Below are 21,257 nucleotides of genomic sequence, written 5' to 3' on the forward strand. Positions count from 1 at the left end.
TCCAAACGGATGAGGGGTGATGAGGGAGAAAAGTGAGGTTGGAAAAGGCATTTATTCAGTCATTTATTCACTAAATAAATATCAGTGTCAAGTATTGTGCTAAGGGGCTGGAGATTTCTTTTGGTTACAAACTCATAGCATGAAGGCCTTGAATATCAGACTGTGGTTTTGAGATTAATGCAGAAGGCAAAAAAGGAGTCACTGAAAGTTGTGAAGTAGGAAGACAGAGGGAAGGAGACAGGGGAACCATTTGGTTATACTGCCTAAGCAATGTTCCTAATTCTTGCCAACCTCTGTGCTCTACAGACTCAAAGGGCTGGCCATAGGGCTGGTCACTCAGGTGACCCACTGCTTGGTATATGACAACTATTATGACCAGTTGCTTCCTGGGTCCTAGAGGAGGCCCATCTCTTCCTTCCTAGACAGTGAAGCCCAGATCTAGGAAAAGGGCCTTTTGTGTGAAAGGATATGGATGAACACAAGGATGAGAAAGACCTTTACAACTACTGTGACTCAGATTCTCTCATCTTTTCTCCTGGCCATCTTTCTTTGATCATTTGACTGCTTCAGCTTTTTCGTCTTTCCAGAAGGTGGCAGTTGCATTACCACTCCAAGCCTCTAGGGGGTGCAATCTGCTTTAAAGTTTCTGGTGGTCCAGTTTTCCCTAGGGCAACTGGAACAAGTTAAGAATCTACATGAGTTTAGGTAGTAATGTGAGGAATTACCAGGTGGTGTGGTGGTGGTGTGGTATTTGAAAAGCACGTTAAAATTGTTTGAAATAGTGAAAAATGCAAACACTAAGCTACTAAAAACTAAACTACATGTTACTAGGTGCTTAAAAGAATGAAGTAATTATATACTGACAATGGAAGAAGCTCCCAAACATAATGTATGTGTGTGGAGAAGGGAGAAAGTTTCATAAAATGTGTACAGTATGAGATGCCACTTGTGTTAAAATACAGAATAAAGCCACATAAACTAGAAAAGCTTGAAATGATCTTCTTTGGGGAAGAGAATGTGGAATAGGTAACTTATAGTACTTCTAGTGTCACACAATAATACACAAACAAAACTGGCTGCCATTTGAATCTGATGTCCTAGAAAAATGGATAATACCACTGAGAGAACTACTTTCCTGTTCCATGACTCTAGGTTTCCCTCAATGTGGTATCAAAGAAGGAAATAAAGGTTGAAAGAAAGTTGACTAAAAGAACAGAGGAAGGACCTGCTATATGTCAAACAGCTGAGGTCAGAGGAGAAAGATGGTCAGGATAGTAGAGAAGTTTTGAAGAGCAGTGATGACCTATATTTGATTGTTAGTGCTTCCCTGTGTGTACTGTGTTATAATTTCTCCTCATGAAGTCAAATATTTATGGAAAGTCTGTTATCTACAGAAGCCTTGGCTGAGTGAAACTGTGGTCCCTGGAGGGAGAGGGGCAGTGATCAGCAGAGGGTAATGTAAGAAATATAGCTGCAGGAGCTTTGGGCAGTTGTGGGAGCCAGGTGACTTCAGAGGAACCAGCTGTACAGTAAACAGGGATCTAGTGGGCATAAAATAAGTCTGCAAGGAAAAGGTAATGAGGTATCTGGGAAGACAGGAAGATACTAGGGTTTACTGAGATAACAAGGGACAGCCTCTCCAAATAGAAACAGGATCTGGTTAGACTGGGGAAGGGACTCATCTTCTAGACTTTGGAACTCTTATGACTTTCTATCCTTCAGACACAGCAACTGACCTCCTCTTCCTAAGGCAGCTTCCTCTCAACCTGATCCAGGGACAGATCATGAAGTCTCTGATGAGACTTCTAAGTTCTTTCTCTGGGGTTCCATGCTTTTGACCTCTGAAGCTATCCCCTAGAATACCTGAAGCCTCAGTGATATCTGCTAGACTTTCATGATTCTGAAGACAACTGTGACTGCCTTCTTGCCTTGCAGGAGATAAGAGTGTCAGTGATATGAACCTTGGAATCATCTCTACTAAGCATTAAAAGATTTGTGGCATATCTCTGTAGACCCAGCCCAAAGCACCTTGTCTGTTCCCCCACCTCTCCATCATCCCCCAGACACACTCACCCAGCTTCACTTGGAGAGGGGATGGTTTGTAATTCATGGCTACTGACTCACCCTCCCGGGCGTCACAGTCTCCGTCTGAGATGGAAGCGGCGGCTGGGTCCTATGGGGGAGAAAGCAGAGACAAGGAGTTGTTAGCACAGTGAGCAGAGGGACTGAAGCAAGCCTTCCCAACTGTCTTCTGGGTTTCTGGAAGCATTTGCTCCTGGCAGCAATTAGTATTCAAGGAAGGAAGACTCCCCCATCATGGGACAAAGATGGTGACCCAGGCAGAAGAGCCAAGAATCTTGGTCTCATCTACATCCAATTGGATGTATCTTTAAAGTTCGGTGTGATCCAGGCTCTTCCAGCAATACAATTTCCTTAAACCCACAGGATCTCCTCTTCAAACACTCATAGTAGTTGCCCTGCTTCTCAGATTTTTCTGTACACTTGTTAGGAAAGGTCTCTTTAAGACTTGTGAGCACAATGTGGACTAAGATCAGAGTACACTTCCGGGACAAGCCTTCTACCACTATTTCCCATAATGCTAGATAAGTCCCTTTGCAAAATGGAGAGAATGAACAGTCCAACCCAGGCCAGACTTCAGCCACTAGCTTCAGCCACTGGATTACACAAAAAAGTCCTGGCTGGGTGCCAATGGCTCATGTCAGGAGGCTGACATTTGAGGATTGTGGTTCAAAGGCAGACTGGGCAGAAAAATCCGTGAGGCTCTTATCTCCAATTAACCACCAAAAAGCTAGACATGGAACTATGGCTCAAGTAGTACAGTGCTTGTCTTGGACAAAAGAGCTCAGGGACAGGGGTTGGGGATATGGCCTAGTGGCAAGAGCGCTTGCCTCCTATACATGAAGCCCTGGGTTCAATTCCCCAGTACCACATATATAGAAAATGGCCAGAAGTGGCGCTGCGGCTCAAGTGGCAGAGTGCTAGCCTTGAGCAAAAAGGAAGCCAGGGACAGTGCTCAGGCCTTGAGTCCAAGCCCCAGGAATGGCAAAAAAAAAAAAAAAAAAAAAAAAAAAAGCTCAGGGACAGACCCAGGTCCTGAGTTCAAGCCCTAGAACACACACACACACACACACACACACACACACACACACACCACACACACACACACAACACACACACACAGTTCTAAATGAGGACTACTCCAGTTTCCAGATAAGTTCCCAAGAACCTGAGAGGTTGATTGAGTGTGGTAAGTGAGAAATAAATAATGACAAATGAGCAGATGGCTAGTTAGTTTTATATCACCTGGAATATAGAACACATACTGCTACAGATGACAGGAAGGAAAGGAAACATACATTCCATGATTGTCCAGGATGTGTTCTCTTTTCACTCTCACTCGACAACTCCTCACTAGTACCTTGACCCCTGAACTGTCCAGAGTCCTCTCTAGCTTTGCCATCCCTCCAAAATACTCTTCTCTGTTCAATATCCAGGGACCTGTTCCATCCTGCTTCGTGTGGCAGGAGCTGCAGCCATCTATGGTCTCTCTGAGAAGTTGGTAACCAACCCTAAATATGGACACTGCTATCCTAGATGTTTTTACATTTTAACTAGGGACTACAGAGTAGATGGCCTAAGGTATGAAGATTACAAAGAGGATCTAAGACTTATGCTTATTCTGCCTTTGAGGGTGTAGAAAGTAGACAGACAGGCAAGTAGAATGCCCCAGAGCTGGCCTCACTCTGTCAGGCCCAGGTATCTGTGACCTAGCAAGACAAGGATATATAGCCATAATGGTGGCTCTATTCCCTTTCAAATGAGGGCTGTCACCAAGGAAAAGGATACATTCTAATATGTTTGGGGAAAGGGAGGACTTCTGGCCCTGTCTGTGTTCCTCTAGGCTAATTAGAGCATAGCCCTAGGTGGGTTATGCTGCTACATTGGTTTGCAACCTCTCAAGAGCAGAACTTGGGTTTCCATTTCTGCTCTGATAAACACCTCTTGGCTATAGTTGAGGGGGAAGGGAAGATTTGTTCAGGAAGGCAGGATGCTGTAGTACCTGCATCTCAGGTAACTTCTTAAGCGTTCCCAATCCTTCATCCTTCTAGGCTTAGTAGCTTCTTGGAAGACTTCTTATAGACAGTATCTGTCCCCCATAGCCTGGGAGAAGCAGAGCTTCAGTGGTCCTTGCACACCTCTTTGTTGCCAAATGACCTCTTAGCTATCCAGTGTGGGGTGTTGGACATCTGATAGCTGGGCTCTAGCATTCCTTTTAGGGCAGAGCAGGATGTGTGCCTGTGAGATCCTAGGGGAGTTCTGGAACACTCCCAAGTCCCTCACATTCTTTTACTTTTCCTATAGTATATCTGTCACATGCCATAACATCCACATCAACTTGGAAATGGCTTCCTCTCTTGGTTTCAGGACATTATGCTCCCTGAATTACCCTCTTTTTCCCTCTGACTACCGTTTCTGTGTCCTTGCATGCTCTTTCAGCAGGACCCTATTCGCAGGCCTCCTCTCTCTCTTGAAGAAGCTTGATTCTTTCTACAGTTTGGGTTGACTTTTTTGTGTGCTTGTCCTGGAGCTTGAACTCTGGGCCTGGGCGCTGCCACTGAGTTTTTTTGCTCAAGGCCAGCACTGTACCATTTCAGCCACAGCTCCACTTCCAGCTTTTGCTTTGTGGTTAAATGGATATGAATTTCATGGAATTTCCTGCCAAGGCTGCTTTTGAACCACAATACTCAGATCTCAGCCTCCTGAGTTGCTAGGATTATAGGCATGAGCCACCACCTCCCAGTCTCTGGCTAATTTTTAAAACCCACACCCTTAGGTATTTGGGGATAACTTTTTCTACTGCATATAGATAAGTTTCTCCTCTGAGGTAAGAGTCAATGGTAGCATTGAGGAGGAATACACAAAAACTGAGCGTGGTATAAGAACAGGAAAGCTATTGAGAAACTCTGGTCACAGTGACCCACATGTGGCCTCAAAGGCCCACTGGGCAGTTCCTGGTGAAACTGCAAAGCTCCTTGGGGTCATGAGCCAGGTTACGAAGTCCTAAGGTGAGAGGTCCTCTGCAGAGTCCACCACTCAGCATCTTTTCCATCACTGCCTGTGATAGCACAAAGATCCCTGGCCCTATGCCCACAAACTCAACCTTTTACAGTAGGCCTCCTGTGTGTTCTCTGAGAAATACAGCCAATGTACTATGACCATCATGTGGAACTAAAATCAGGGGGATTAAATGTGAAATATTCATGAATAAAGTATCAGAGAGGACTCCAAGCAGAGAGAAGTGTCTGGCTCCAAGAAATCAGGGAGAATTTAAAATGCCTCCTGAGGATATCCGACAGGCGTTAGCTAGATCCAGGAACTAGAGTGGGGATTAACAAGATTGTTAATAAACACTCAGCAGAGACAGACATTGAAATGCATCTCTAATAGCAACCCATGTTTCTGCAGCCATTCAAACAAATTCTCCAAAGACTGTGGAGATGATTAATAGCCTACGCTCACTATTTCTGGGGCAGGATATATAGGCTAATGGCCAGTGTAAAGCTAATATAGCTACAGGAAAGCAAAGGTGCTAGAAGAATCCTTCAAATTACTCTGGCCTACTGATTTTCATTAAACTACATTCTCTGAATCCTGTGCTTTGGGTTGGGCTGAGTGTGAGGAAGGAAATCCACCTTTACTTCACTTATACATCGGCTTTTCTGCAAGATCTTGGTTAGAGAAAAGGTTCTATTGCTTTTTTAAAAAAGGTTAAAATCTATTGACTTAATCCACTCTGATCTTTTAAAATGTTTTATTATGGAAAGTAGAGAAAATAATACAGTACAATTCAGAGTGCCTGTAATCAGCATATATCAATCCATTTTTTAATCATAAAGGTGATGTATAGAGGAGTTACAGCTATGTAAGTTTGGTAAAGAGTACATTTCTTTTTGAACAATTCATTCTTTTTTTTTTGGCCAGTCCTGGGCCTTGGACTCAGGGCCTGAGCACTGTCCCTGGCTTCTTCCCGCTCAGGGCTAGCACTCTGCCACCTGAGCCACAGCGCCCCTTCTAGCCATTTTCCATATATATGGTGCTGGGGAATCGAACTGAGAGCTTCATGTGTAGGAGGCAAGCACTCTTGCCACTAGGCCATATTCCTAGCCCCAATCCATTCTTTTTTAAAATAGAAAACCTGAGCCTAGAAGAGTAGCCCAAAGTGACTGATGGAATTAATGACCTTTTAAAGTATGCAAGTAGAGGTATAAGCAAAGGAGGTATAATGGGGTCTTGGAGCTCAAGATAGATCCTCTGGAAGGCTTCTTTGTTGCTGCAGGCCAAAATAACAGCCTGCTGGTTAATCTCCACTTTGGCCTTCCTATTCTAGATCTGTACTAGCTTAGGAATGGCACTCGCTGGCTGTTTTTGTTTGTTGTAGCTGGAGTGGTACAGTAGATACAAAAGCAGTTCCAAGACACCTACAAGACCCAAGACACCTACAGCTCAGCAGGATGGAGCCAGAAGCTGGGACCAGAAGAGGGAAGCTCCTTACTAAAAGAACAGCGAAGTGAGGATGTGGGGGAAACAGATAACATGGAGGCAGAAAGGTTAGTGGAAAGTTAAGGGAGTTCATTCATTAAAGGAAGGAGTGAATACTAAGGAGTTGAGGAGAAGGATGTCTAGTGAGTGGCCAGAGTGGAGTTCATCCTGTGTGGATCCTAGCTACAACCCTTATCTTTCATAGGCCATACTCAGGAGGATAAAAAATGCTCTCCATGGTGCTGAACAATCCTGCCTGTGTCTGTGGCCTGAGCCTGGTTGATTCCGGGTATAGACACGATTCAATTTTAACTTCCTGCAAGGGGAAGGTAACCTCTGTCCTCACCTACAAGCAGTCACAGGAAAATGAAAATTGAAATGGATTTAGAATGAGGTATGAAGAAGAAAAGTATACATAGCAACATTATCTAACCTTCACAGAACACATGAATTTTTCTATAGTTTTAGAGGAAGCTGAAGAAGGAAATTCTGAGGGAATGCTAAATAGCTACTTTTGGAATAGAACCATGTCTGTTGGGGACAGCTGTGCCTTTAAGAGGCCACAGCTGGCTTTAGCCCGTCCCTTCTCCTTCTGCCTTTAACAGGAAGAGAAGCCCCCCACCCCTGGGGGCGAGCACGTGTGCAATGGCGGGGGGGGGGGGCAGAAACCCAATCCTTGGGGGGCTGTGGTCTCCGCCCATAGAGGAAGTCCCGTGACTTCACTTGAGGGGCAGCCCTGTGGCCAACCAGTGGCCCCTCTCCTGTGCCCACCTTTGGGGGTATATCTGTTGGCTCCTCATTTGAATAAACCAGAACGCCCCAGAGGCTTTCTCTGGGACTCCCACACGCCCAAGTCTTTCCTTGGGCTGGCGGGCATGGGGTCTCACAACCACACGCGAACTGAGGCTACCTTGGGTCCCCGCTTCCGCGACTAATCCCTACTGGCCAGGGGGACGTGAGAGAGCGAGAAAGGATCCCACACAGAAGAGGCAGACAAGCCCAGGACCCCCTCCCTCGTAGATGGGGGGGCGGTAGAGTGAAGCCCAGCACATGTCTTTACCCTATTCAATTTCTCTGGATGGAGTCATGAAGTTGGATATTTGGGCAATGACAGCTCTTATTCTCTTATTCTATATGATCTAAAAATCATACCACAATATATCAGCTTCTTCCTGAGTCCCATTGTTGGTCAGTCCTGCTTTTATTTATCATTTTCCTCTCAGGGGTTGTCTCAGTGCCAGGCAAGTGACTAGGACTTCTACCTTTTGGGAATATATTAGGGGAAAAGAACAGAAAAGCTGAGACAGCTTATGAAGTCTGAATTTGGAAGTGAAGAGAGGATCCTGGGTAGCTCTGGGAGGCTCCTCTCATCACTTTAAATCTCTTCAGTTTTCTAGATTTTTCTCTAGTAGAAGATTCAATTCAACAGTAAAGTGAACATACTGACTCTTCTGTCTTTCCAGCTTTGGACTACATGTTAGTAGTAGAAGCAGAGAACAGCGCTTTAAAAAAACAAACATTTTCCTCTTTTCAGGAGGAATTGTTTATTTAATTTTTATTGTCAATGTGATGTACAGATGGGTTACAGTTACATATGTAAGGTAGTGAGTATATTTCTTGTCAAACTTGTTACCTCCTCCCACTTTTTTTTTTTTTGGTTGGTCATGGGGCTTGAATTCAGGGTTTGGGTGCTGTTCCTGAACATTTTTGCTCAAGGCTAGTGGCCTACCACTTTGAGTCACAGCGCCACTTTTGGTTTTCTGGTGGTTAATTGGAGGTAAGAGTCTTCTAGACTTTCCTGTAATCCTAGCTACTCAAGAAGATGAAATCTGAGAATCACAGTTCAAGGCCAGCTTGGGCAGGAAAGTCTAGAAGACTCTTACCTCCAATTATCACTTGAATTACATTTCCATTTCTGGCTTTTTACTTTTCGGGGGTGGGGTGGGGAGCGGTCATAGGACTTGAATTCAGCCTGGGCACTGTCCCTGAACGATTTGCCCAAGGTTAGTATTTCGTTGCTTTGAGCCACAGCTCCACTTCTAGTTTTTAGGTGGTTAATTGAAAATAAGAGTCTCATGAACTTTCCTCCCTGGGTTGGCTTTGAACCTCAAGCCTCAGATATCAGCTTCCTGAGTAGGTAGGATTACAGGCATGAGCCACCAGTGCCAAGTTTTGGCTTTTTAATTAGAGATAAGACTCTCAGATTTGTTGGCTCAGGCTGGCTTTGAATTATGATCCTTAGATCTCAGCTTCCTAAGAGTTATGATTATATGCATCAAGTCACCAGCCCAGCTAACTGAGGATTTTTTTCTTTAGGTGCTTCTAGAATAGAATCTATTGCCAAACACATATATTACCAAGTTGTAGCATCGTTATTGTTTTAAGTAGCTTACATTAGTTATACAGGGGAGATTTCATTGTTACAGTTTATATGGTTACATTTCCACACATCTTTATAATATGTTCCAATATTACCTCACTTTACCAAGTCTTAGTAAGTTTATGGTACCTGTCATTAGAACCAAAATGGATGAGGGTGCTACTGATGACAGACCTGTAACTGCAGCCATGGCATGTTTAAAATATTTTCTCTATTATAAAGTAATTCATGGCTAAGTTTTAAAAATCACTTTTAATTTTATCACCTTGAAATGACCTCTGTTAATATTCTAGTGTATTTAGTCTTTGGTGCATACTACAGTTAGCAAAACTCTAGGTTTTCTCTTCTCTGAGAGCTGGTTCAATTCTAATCTTCATGGTCAAAGATGGACATTCAGAGTTCTACCCTTCTGGGTATATATTTGGGCCAGGCAGAGTCAACCAGTCTCCCTCAGAATTGGAAAGCGGGGCTAAGAGGAGACACAAAATTTAGACTGTGAGAAAATTTAGACTGCAGAGAAAAGTGTGAGCAAGAAGAAAAGAATAAAGCTGATATATGGAAGAGACAGTTCTACAGCCAACCTTATCCTTCAAAGACTTGACTGCATGCTGCCCTGTGACTCTGAAAGAATTTGGGACTTTGGGGGTATAGGTCAGTAGTAGAGCAATGCCTAACATGAATGAGGCATGGGTTGAATTCCAGAATCTCACAAAGAAGGTGAAGAAGGAAGTGAAAGAAAACAAAATTCTAGCATCCTTATAATCTATCTTCCTTCTTAGCTTAAACTAGATTCAACTATAACTAGAACTAACATAGTTCTAACATAGTGTATCTAACTAACATAGATACACAGAACATTTAAAGAAATACAGTGTTATATTCTGTATTAAGAAAATTACTACCAGGATATACTCAGTTTTCCATATTCTTAAATAGTTGGTGTAACTATTAGTTTAATGGCTGTATAATATCCACAGAGAGGTTATACAATAATTTGGCATCCTTCAGGTTGACATTCAGGCTGTTTGCAATTTTTTTACTATTATAAATGATGCCACACCGAAATATACTTAGAATCATTCCACAAATGCAGCAGAATTAATAAGCCAAAAAGTAAGAATGTTTTTAAGATTCTTAATATGCATTGTGAACTGTTTCCCCAAAGGACTGTTGCAATTTACAATGCCCTCAGTAATAATGGAGAGTACATCTGGGTTTTAATATTTTACTTTTCACTGTGTGCCAGTGAATTGCCGGCCATCACTCCTATTCATCAAATTCCAAGAGCTCTCTGCTCCAGTTCTCATTTACCTGGTTTTCTCTGGGGAATCTTCTTTCAAAGAGCAGAATTTCCCCTGGGCATCACCTGCTAGACAAAATACTCCTGACTTAAGGCCACCAACGAAGAGCAAAAGGATAGATGTTGTCATACTGAAGCTTGAAAAGGACTTTAAGTGGAGTGCCAGGCTTGCCTGGCAGTTGGCCACCATGTTTTAGCCAGTACTCATTTGTGCCAGCATATCAGCCATAGAAACGATGACTGAAATTGTAGAGCAGGAAGCAAACCTCACAGTATGTGTCCCTTGCTTTCAGACTTGGCTAGGAGAACTAGCTAAAATGTCTCTGGAATTATTTAGAGTGGCAGCTCTTACTCTTGTACCTATTATTTAGTTTTCAGAATTAGCTATCCAAAAACAGGGAGAGGAAAAAAATGATGCCAAGTATGAAGCTAGTAGTTACATTCATTTTTTAACTTTTATTTTTTCTTGGCACTACTAGGGTAGAATTTGTACTTGTTAGGGAAATGTTCTACCACTTGAACTTTCCCCCCAGCATGTGTTTTAATTTGTGTGTGTGTGTGTGTGTGCGCGCACACGCGCCAGTTTTAGGGTTTGAACTTTGGACTTTATGGTTGCTCAGCTTGCATTCTACCACTTGAGCTACACCTCCATCCCAGTTTGTTATCCTGGAAAAGTAGTTTTTGAGGGCTTTTCTTCCCTGGGCTGGTTTCAAACCACAATCCCCCAGATCTCAGCATCTTGAGTAGCTAGGATTACAGGCATCAGCCACTAGCACCTAGTTTAGTGGTTTTTTTTTGTTTGTTTGTTTGTTTTTACTTTTCTTCCAGGTAGGGTCTCACATTTTTGCCTAGGATGCGCTGGACAAAAGTCCACCTATATATACCTCCCATACAACTGGGATGACAGCCATACACTATCATGCCCAACTTATTGGTTGAAATGGGGTGTCCCTAACTTCTGCCTTAGCTGGTCTCTAACCAGAATCCTCCTGATCTCCACTTCTGCATAACTTGAATTACTGGCATGATTCCCTATGACTGACCCCTGGTTTAATTTTTTAGACAGCCTTGCTATTAAACCAGGTTGGCCTGGAACTATGTAGCTCAGCCCAGCTTAAAACTCACATCCTTTTGCTTCAGACTTCCAAATGTTGAAATTATAGGCATGTATCACTAAACTAAGCATGGAATTTGCTTTTGAAACAGACAGACAAGGAACTAGTGTGCTTTAAAGACACTTTAGAATACTGTTTATCTTCATGTTTGTCTCAAACTGATTCTCTGCAATTCACTCCCATTTCCACTCACCTGGAGACCCTGTGACCACAGCCTTTGATTGGGATATAGCACAAATGCTTCCAATCAGGGCCGTTCACTGTAGCAGCTGTGGCTTGGGGAAAGCCTGCACATAAGGCCCAGGAGAAAAGATTCATTACAAGAAGGTAAAAGCCAGAAGCTGAGAAACCTTGGTTCTTCTGAGAAGCCTGGCTTGGCCTACCGCTAACCCTCATCCCTTCCCTTAATCTCATGCCCTAAGTGAGAAGTTGGGGAGGATCCTACCTTTAGAATACATCCTTATGAAAGATCATACATAGGTCATAACTTAAGTCTTGTGGTCTACAAGATCTGTCAGCTCCACATCATTATCACCTACTCTATTTCAATCTCTTAGAGAAAGATCATCTTTTTGGGGGAGGGATAGTATATGAATCAACTTATTTAATTATTGAGAGATACAGTAACCTCACATAGTGGTTGTGAGAAGTTGGAAATTGAGGAAAACGATTTCTTTTAGTGGAAAGAGGAATGAAGGCAAAAAGTTCTTTAAGAATAAATCATAAAGGGTTTAAACAGAAATTTTTGTTTTGTGTATTTGACAATGAAAAAATGAAAAAAAAAATTATGAGCGGGACCTAGGCAGGAGAAGATGGTGTGAGGATAGGCAGAAGAGAGGTAGTCCCTTCTTTTAAAGAAACTTCAGGTTTAGCCAAAAGATTTCCAGAGAGGAGCCTTTTGTAGAAGAGATGTGATTCAAGGTCAAGGGAGCTGGAGGACTCCAGGATTTGGGGATGGGTTTCTGACAGCCTTCTATGTAGGGTACCCCTTAGAGCCCAGGAGGCGGAAGAAGGAACCAGTCATTCAATGCTATAGAGATTTAGGGAACAAAGTCCAGAGCATCTTTCAGTTTCTTTCCAAGATGTGGATTCTAGCTCTCTAACAGCTCTGACTGGCCCAGGCAAGGAGTTGTTCAGAATAATTTTCTGTGGTTCTTTTGGATTTCAGCAAATCTTTTAGTTAATGTTGTTTGAACATCTGGTATATGCATAGCCATGGTGCTGTAGGCTTTATCTACTTATATTATCTGGTTTAATCCTCCCCTGAACCAAAGTAAGGCAGAAACCATTCTCATTTTATAATTGATGAACCAGGCTGCAGCAAGTAATATGTTCAAAGTCACACCTTGAGGGTGATTTGAATCTAATTTTCTTATCCTACCTTTGTCCCTTGTCAGAGACATTGGATGAAATCCTGAGATTAATATCATACCAGAATTTACACAACTGCACTGGGGTGAGAATGTTGTTTTGCAAAGCAGTCACTTGGAAGGCTGGTACCTAGCCGTGTCTTTAATACTCAGCACATACTGAAAGCCCTTCTTTGGAAAATGGCACAGATGCTTTCTGATCACCAACTTCCTGCTCAATGAGTTTTTCATAGGAAGAAAATATTGGAGCCACTGAAGCAGTCAATAACTCATGAAGGAGAGAGAGAGAGATACTGGCAGGAAGCAAAAAGAAAGAAATAGCATTGGGAACAGAGAACGCTGAACCCAGAAGAGCAATGCAGGGGACAGTGAAGGCCAAGTAAAGGGGTCTCATCCACCACACTCAGTTCTGGTGCCACAGTTCAGGGGCATCTATATTCTAGGCAGGGTGCTGAGTGCTGGGCACATAAAGATTATACTGTTTCTGTTCATGAATAGTTCACAGATCAGTGAGGCAAATTAGTAAGCAGATAATTTTAACAAAATGCTACATGCTATGATTGAAGTTTGAATATTGTTGTAAAGGCATAGTATGGATGTGCCTATCCCATCATAGGAAATTAGGGAAGATTTCTACAAAGAAAGCTCAAGAATGAAGAATGAAGAATGACATTCCACCCAATGTCAGATTTATATCAGCAGATCGTCAGGGAGTAGGGTCAAGAGAATGGGTAGGGATGATTAAACTGGAGTCTTGGAGATCAGAGAATAATTATTCCAAGAGGTGAAAAGAACTTGAAAAAGGTAGCACCATGGGGTTGAAAAGGTAATGAAGAAGAAAAACATATTGAGGTCAAGCTGGTGGGACTTAGTGGTTGATTGGGACTGGGTCTGAGGAAAAAGATCTAGGTATAGATGAACCCAGGCTCCCTCCTGATTGGGTGTCTTGTGATGCCACAAACAAGATTAAAAAGGAAAAAAGAAGTAAGTTTTAATGACTTTATTGTGCAGGAGTATGTATATATCTAAAAATACAAGGGCTGGAGGAACATCTTTTGGAACACCACCACTGAAGGAATGCAGAAGACTGATAGCTATGGTCAGAAGGGCAAGGGATTGGGGAGAGACATATTAAGGATGTTTGGGAATAACAGGGCTTTGAGAAGAATAGTGTAAGATAAGGAGGAACAAGAACTACAATTCTGAAGGGGCTCTTGTTACATGACAACAAAGACTGGCAGAAAGTGAGGCTGATGGGAAAGAGCCAGCTGTCTGAAGGTATCAAAAAAGAGACACACTGTTTGTTCTTTGGTTTGCTGATGTTTCAGCAAAAACTTTATTTCTTATTTTTAACAATTCTGGGGCTGCCTTTGAAGGCTACAGACTTCCCACAGAAGGAAGCTCTCCTATAGAGAAATCCAGTCATGGTCCAGAAATCATGGTAATTTTTTCAGAGGCTGCTTCTTCTTAGGAAGTGTTGCTTTAGCAAGGAAAACTGAAAAGACCCTGAGAAGACTAGAAGCAATAGCCAAGTAGTGGGGTAGGTATGTGCCCCAAGGTCTAAATGCACCAGAGCTCCCTGACTTAGCTGTAGGCCATTCTCCCCAAACTGGGGCAAAAAGAAGCAAAAATCATAGTTTCTACTGTTTGGGTAAGGAGGCCAGCATTGGCTTGCCAGGAATGGCCTGGGGCTACAGGACAGAGAGGGGAGCAGCCCTGTCCTACCAACTGTGAACAAGCATATGGAAGCTCACCTAAAGTTATGAGCAGATCTTTGTTTTTCCATCTCTACATTCAAACATTGTGAGGGGACAGGGCACAGTGATTCAAGAAAGGCAGGTTGTACTGGGGACAGAGGACTGACAACTTCAATAAGAATGAACGGACTTCTCTTAAATCCTTGACCTTGAGGATCTAATGACTTTTTAAAAACAAAAAGCATGTTTTGGAAATGAAGAGCTTGAGCTTGGGTAGTTACAAAAATAGATCTTGTGTATGCTGTCATAGTTGAATATTGTGCTATTTGATACCTTTGAAATAACTCAGTGAGCTGATAGGGTATGATAAGGAATGGTTGTTTTGGAGAGTTAACTCTTGGTTACAATTAAAAAAGAAACTCCAAAAGTAACTATGATCTCTGGCAGGAAACAATACTTTCTCTTTGCCTACTCTAGTCAGAGAGTGAGTTTCAAGGAAATACACCCGAGCTTCAGGGAAGTACAGGACAGACATTTTCAGGACTAGTTTAGCTTTTAAATGGACAATTTCATAAGCAGTAGGATCCTGATCTTTCATGTTATAACTTCCATTTTCCCTATCCTCCTTCTATCATACACTCCAGTGAAAACCTCTGCAGTGTTAGATTATTGAAAATTTTAATCTATTCAGATGTTTAGGAGAATAATTTTCAGCACCTTATTAAATTTAGATGCAACCAAGACAAGTTCTCTCGTTATAGACAATGGTCTATTTTGGGGTTTCCTAGATGTTAGTCTACAGTAGACCCTGGGCTGCTGTGGATTTGGAGAGAATTTTGTACCCCCACTCCCCCTGGCCCAGCTCCAGCCAGCTGCAAATTGTCTGGATCGAGCTGTTTCGACACGCTGATGTTATCAGCCTTACGGTGCCTGGAGCACACAGATAGGAACAGGCAATGGCGCCGTCTCAGCGGACATAGTAATGTAATTTAGTTTCTGAAATCCAAGTATAAAATCTTGAACGCTGATTTTTTTAAATCTACCTCGGGAAGTGTGTGTGTGTGTGTGTGTGTGTGTGTGTGTGTGTGTGTGTGTGTGTGTGTGTAATTCCTAGCAGAACCATCTAAATAGGGAAATGGCTTCTGTCCTGTATTAATAAATAGTTCACAGTATAGAGAAATATACAGAGAGGATTTGTAGGGAAAGTAAATGTCATTTTTCTTGCCTCCTTCTTTCTCCCTCTGAACTGTGCTACCAGATGGGAACAAGTGAGGGCCACTCCATTGAGATTCCCAAGCCAGGGCTAGAAGTGCTTCTTCTTGATATTCCTTAGACTTCTGTGCTAGAAAGATGGAAAAGGCACCCATGTGGTCCCAGAGTCATACCATGGAAGTCTGAGTCAACCTCAGTCAGCACCTTCTTTTTTTAAAATTTTTTGCCAGTCCTGGGGACTGAACTCCAGGTCTGAGCACTGTCCCTGGCTTCTTTTTGTTCTACCACTTGAGCCACAGCGCCACTTCCGGCTTTTTCCATATATGTGGTGCTGAGGAATTGAACCCAGGGCTTCATGTATATGAGGCAAGCACTCTACCACTAGGCCATATTTCCAGCCCCAGTCAGCACCTTCTTTACAAAGAAATTACTAAGAATAGTGGCAAAGGATCTGTTGCTTATATTCTCTCCCATCTCCCCAAACTCATCTTATGCCATTCTTCCCTGGACCTGCTGCATTTTGCATAACTGATCTTCTTTGTTCCAAATGGCACAGAAAGTCTTTCAACCACATACTCTCCTTCTTCTGAGATCCTATTTATCTTTCAGGCCTCAGTGAACTCCTTCCTTCCTTCTTTTTTGAGCTGGTACTGAGGCTTGAACTCAAGGCCTCACACACTTGCTCAGATTTTTCCCGTACTCACGGCTGATACTCCATGACTATGAGCCATGCCTCCAGCCTTTTGCTGGTTAATTGGAGATAAAAGTCTAGATTTGTCTGCTTGGCTCCAAACCTTAATGCTCAGATCTCAGCCTCCTTGAGAATCTAGGATTATAGGCATGACCAGCTCATATCATCTCTTTAAGGAAGCTTTCCATGGATGCTAGGCTAGGTTATTATATCTCTTTATAATATACTCTCATACCTCATACATTTTAAATACACACAGCAAATATTTCTTAGACTATTTGTATGTCTTAGATAATTATTTGTATGACTAGCATAGAGAATTGAGGGCTATAATATGGTAGCAGACAAATAATATCTTCTGCATGGCTTGAAGGCAGAGCAAAGGTCTTTTTGTAACAGAGAGGCAGCAAAAGGCTGGTGGTCTATCAGGCTATATCAGGGCCTTGTCTAATAGTGGGTGTCTCCAAAGATGTTGCATTGTGTGTAGGCCTCTGGCCAGGGGCTGAAAGAACTCTTTCCAGGAAATTATTCTGGGGAACAAAGGAGGAGTCCCTCAAACACTCATTTACTTATCTCTCTGAAGGGGCAAAGCAACAACTCAACTCCAGGTCATCTTCTCATAGGGCCTAACCACCAGCTGAACTGACAGCCTTCTTTGTTACTTAAGGGCAAGGATCAGCTATTTGCTTGCAGATATTTACTTTTACAATCAAATGATTGAAGCTTAATTCTTACAGTAGTATTTTAGAGGAGCAAGAAACCAGCTTGGACTCAAGACTAGGCTGCTGATTCTTTGTCTGTTCAAAGTGCTTTCTGAAAACCTGGGGCTTGTATCCATGTTTATCAGGCAGCGAAGTCACCCAAGGCAGAGAAGCTGTTAGGAGCTCAGATTTTAGGGCAAGGAAACTATGAAGGAAAATGCAAGAAACTTCCCAGAACAAGAAACACATCCTCTGGCTAGAGAGTAATGCCTGTGGAATTCAGTTTGCTTGTGAACTGTACTGAGAGTATTTTCACTCTCTGAGTGCCCAGGTCTGTTTTTATTCAGGCCCTAAGATCCCAGAAAGAGCCTTTAGGGCAGGAAGTAAGTGAGTTGTCTCAGGACAATGCCAGATGGCATCCCTGGGATTAGAATTCATGGGCACATCTTTCCAGCCAGCTGCTCCATCCCCTGAGTCCTGCACTGTTTCTTCTAAATGTTCAGGATCATATTCAATTTAGTAAGGGTTTTGATCCCATAATTATGACTCCTAAATAAAACAATGAGTACAGAGCATCCGCTGTGAGAAAGAGAAACACAGGGCACCTTTGCCCCTGAGAACAGACTGAGAGCAAGCTCTGCCTGAATGAAAACCAACACAAATAGACCTCTTGGGATGGAGCAAAGCCCTCATCTGTTCTTGTTTTTTCTCCAGGCATCCTTGTGCATTGAAAGAACCTAGGTTTAATTCCACCATAAGGGTCTCTCCTGGAAGCTGTTTTCAGGAGCAAAAAAGAGGCTAGGCTGAGGAACAATCTGGGTTTAGGTCCTCTAAGCATCTTTTCATCCATAAATTAGTTACCATACTGTCAATGGTCCCCTCTAGGAGCACTACCTGGCAACACCTGTTCGGGTGGAGTAGGAATAGACTTAAGTCATCCCAATCTAAACGTTGCCAGGTCTATGCATGGCTCAGCAAACACACCAAATGTTCTTTTCTTTGTTGTTGTTGTTGCTTTTGTTTGTTTTTTTGCCAGTCCTGGGCCTTGGACTCAGGGCCTGAGCACTGTCCCTGGCTTCTTTTTGCTCAAGGCTAGCACTCTGCCACTTGAGCCACAGCACCACTTCTGGCCATTTTCTATATATGTGGTGCTGGGGAATCGAACCCAGGCTTCATGTATATGAGGCAAGCACTCTTGCCACTAGGCCATATTCCCAGCCACTGTTCTGTTGTTTTCCTTTTCTTTCCCTGCCCCATTATGGTTCATTGGTGCTAGGACACAGTACCTGAAGCTATATATTTTTTAGTGAGGTGTCTTATTTTACTAATTAGGTCAGTTCTTTTAAATGAGAAAGTTCTTTGAAGTATTATGTGTGTGATGGCCTTTGGATACAACAATTCCTTCAATAAATGACCCAGGACCTAGGAGAATTGAAGAAAACAGGTCTCAAAAAGAAGATGTGGGGCAAGGGGGAAGAAAGTATGTTCAAAGTACATTATATGCATGAAATTAGCATTATGAAACCTACTTTTAATAAAAAGTGAAGGAGAAGGAAGAGAGCTAAGGATTAATAATACAGATTGGGTGAATTTTTTTTTTTGGCCAGTCCTGGGGCTTGGACTCAGGGCCTGAGCACTGTCCCTGGCTTCTTTTTTTGCTCAAGGCTAGCATTCTGCCACTTGAGCCACAGCACCACTTCTGGCCATTTTCTGTATATGTGGTGCTGGGGAATCGAACCCAGGGCCTCATGTATATAAGGCAGGCACTCTTGCCACTAGGCCATATCCCCAGCCCAGATTGGGTGAATTTGATCAAAATATATTATATGAATGTGCATAACTATCACAATGAAGCCCTTTGCACAATGAACTTACCCTAATAAAGTTTTTTTTTTTTTTTAAAGAGGGAGAATGGGCTTGTACAAGGATAAAACAGGACTGACCAGAAGGAATGGGTTCCTTAGTGTTTTTGCTCAGCATCAATCCAGACAGATTTATTTTTTCCTCTCTCATCAGCACAGGGAATCTCAGAGAGAGGGCCTGGTAATCTCATTTGCTGGTTCTAATTCATTTAGCCATGGAAGAGACCTGGAGGCAGAAGAAGAGTTTCCAATTAGGAAATCCAGCTCCAAGAAAAAGGTTATGACTCTTCTTCCAGACTCCTCATTCTCTCACTACATGATTTGAGGAACAGGGGAGGAAGCCCTCTACAGTGTTAATATAATACTCCTCTGTGAGCTCTGGGGACCTTGTGCATGGCTAGTATGAGGGTGGGAGTCTGTGAGCTCCCACTCATGTTAGTGTCTTTTCTGCTTCTACTTGCTTACATACTCCTCCCAGCTCACATCAATATCCTTCCTCTAAATCAAGTATACTCCTTTAAATCAAGTATACTCCTGCTTCCAAGGTGAAGGTACAGTGACTGTCATCGAAGGCTCCCACTGCAGCCATTGTGTTCAGTGTCTCTCCCTCATGCCTTGACTCAAGAGGGGAGCATAGGGATGTCAGAGACAAAGGCTCTTTTAACTCTCTTTGTTCTACTGGACTCTCCCTGCCCTATAATCCAGACACATTTGGGTGTCATCTTTGGCCAGAGACAACTCAGGAGATGACACATAGGCTGTCAAGCTTACTCCACCTGCACAGTTATGGTAATCTTAATACAGAGTTCAAGTCAGGCTTGATGTGTGTTGGGAGAAGTAGGAAAGGGACCAGAGGTAATAAAGGGGAACCACTGGACCCACAGTTAATCTTGGAAAGGGAAGAGGTCAGAATAGATGCAGCTAGAGACATATACAGGAAGGCTCTTCAAAATTCAATAAGCATAATGCCTTAACGACATGGGTGGGCAACAGGGCCTTTTGTGGCTGGCAGGAAGGACAGGGCTTCTCTGGGAGCTATCCAGGGTCCTGAACTGTTTCCCCTGAAGAATTGGAAGATCTAACAAGAGCCCTATCTGCCAGTTAAGCTCATCTCTGACATCTTTGGTCTACATAGATTTCCTCCCTCCCTCCCTCCCTCCCTTCCTCCCTCCCTCCTTCCCTCTCTCTCCCTCCCTCCCTCCCTCCCTCCTTCCCTCCTTCTTCCCTCCCTCCCTCCCTCCCACTTGGGCTTCATGCCAGTCTGTTCAGGATCTTTGTGTGTGTAAAAAAAAAAACAAAAAACTTCCAATACTGGAAGCTCATGAAAAAAACTGGGACAAGGGAGCCATAGGGGGGAGGGAGATAGTTCTTCAAGTGATGCATCCTCAATGCAGCTCATCAGCTGCTTCCTTCCCCTCAGTGGCCACTAAACACATTTGAACAGAAACACACACACACCACTACCACCACCACCACCAATTCTCCATCTTGTCACTTCAGAGTCTGTTCTGCTGCAGAGAAGGTATAGTCAGTCTCTTTTAACTGTGCTGAATAAAAGACATCTTTGTTCATCATAGACAGAACTTTTGCAAAGAGCACCAAATCTTAAATTAAAAAATAATTTCTTTTTCTAAATTCATGAGGAATTTCTAAATTTGCCATAAAAAGTCCAGATAAACAGAAAGAAGAAGAAGAAAAAAAACATCACCTTTAACACCACCATATAGATCTATCCAGTGTTAACCTCCTGGTACACAGCCTGGGCTCTTGTGTGTGTATATGTGCATACACTTGTGAGTGTCTGTAACAAACGGTATAGTACAGTGGTTAACATAATTGATTCTGAAATAAGTCCTATTGCTGCCATTTATTTACTTGTGATATTTGTATGCAGTGGGATGAGGTGATTGCTGGAGACTGAACCCAGAGCCCTGCACATGCTAAGCAGTGCTGTACTGCTGTTTTATATCCCTAGCCCTACCTATGTTATCTTGGCCACGTTTCTAGTCTCTAAGTCTCCAATATTCATCTTTAACATGAGGAGAAATAATAGTACCTGTCTCAGAGGATTCTTGGGAGGATTCAGTGAGAATTTAATACAAAGTGATTGGCAGTATCTATAGTCAATAACATACTCATGACAGCTGTATATTTTTATTATACATACATATGTATACACGTAGAATGCTCATCCTGTAATACTGTTTAATGTCTTCTTAAAAAGATATTATTATCTGTTGGGGAACCCTTGGCCTTGTGGGGGATGGGCATTGGAGAGCGCACCCGAGATGCCGCCCTTCCCCCAGCCGTGGGGAATGCGGAAGCAGGCCACAATTCTCTGGGTCCCGAACCAGAAGAACCGGCTTTG

General features: G+C 42.9%; 1 protein-coding gene across 4 annotated transcripts in view; it reads right to left on the reverse strand.

Annotated features, from left to right (window-relative positions):
* The window catches only part of Fam219a (family with sequence similarity 219 member A), a 51,428-nt gene that overhangs the window by 4,907 nt on the left and 25,264 nt on the right, over positions 1–21,257 (reverse strand). For 2 of the 4 annotated variants that reach the window (XM_048365989.1, XM_048365929.1), the window contains exon 2: positions 2,074–2,173. In XM_048365989.1, the coding sequence (XP_048221946.1) occupies positions 2,074–2,173 (100 nt within the window). The remainder of the gene's footprint in view (positions 1–2,073; positions 2,174–21,257) is intronic. The other 2 variants (XM_048366139.1, XM_048366064.1) reach the window with 1 other exon arrangement.

Source organism: Perognathus longimembris, chromosome 1 (genome assembly GCF_023159225.1).
Source record: "Perognathus longimembris pacificus isolate PPM17 chromosome 1, ASM2315922v1, whole genome shotgun sequence".
NCBI lineage: Eukaryota > Metazoa > Chordata > Mammalia > Rodentia > Heteromyidae > Perognathus > Perognathus longimembris.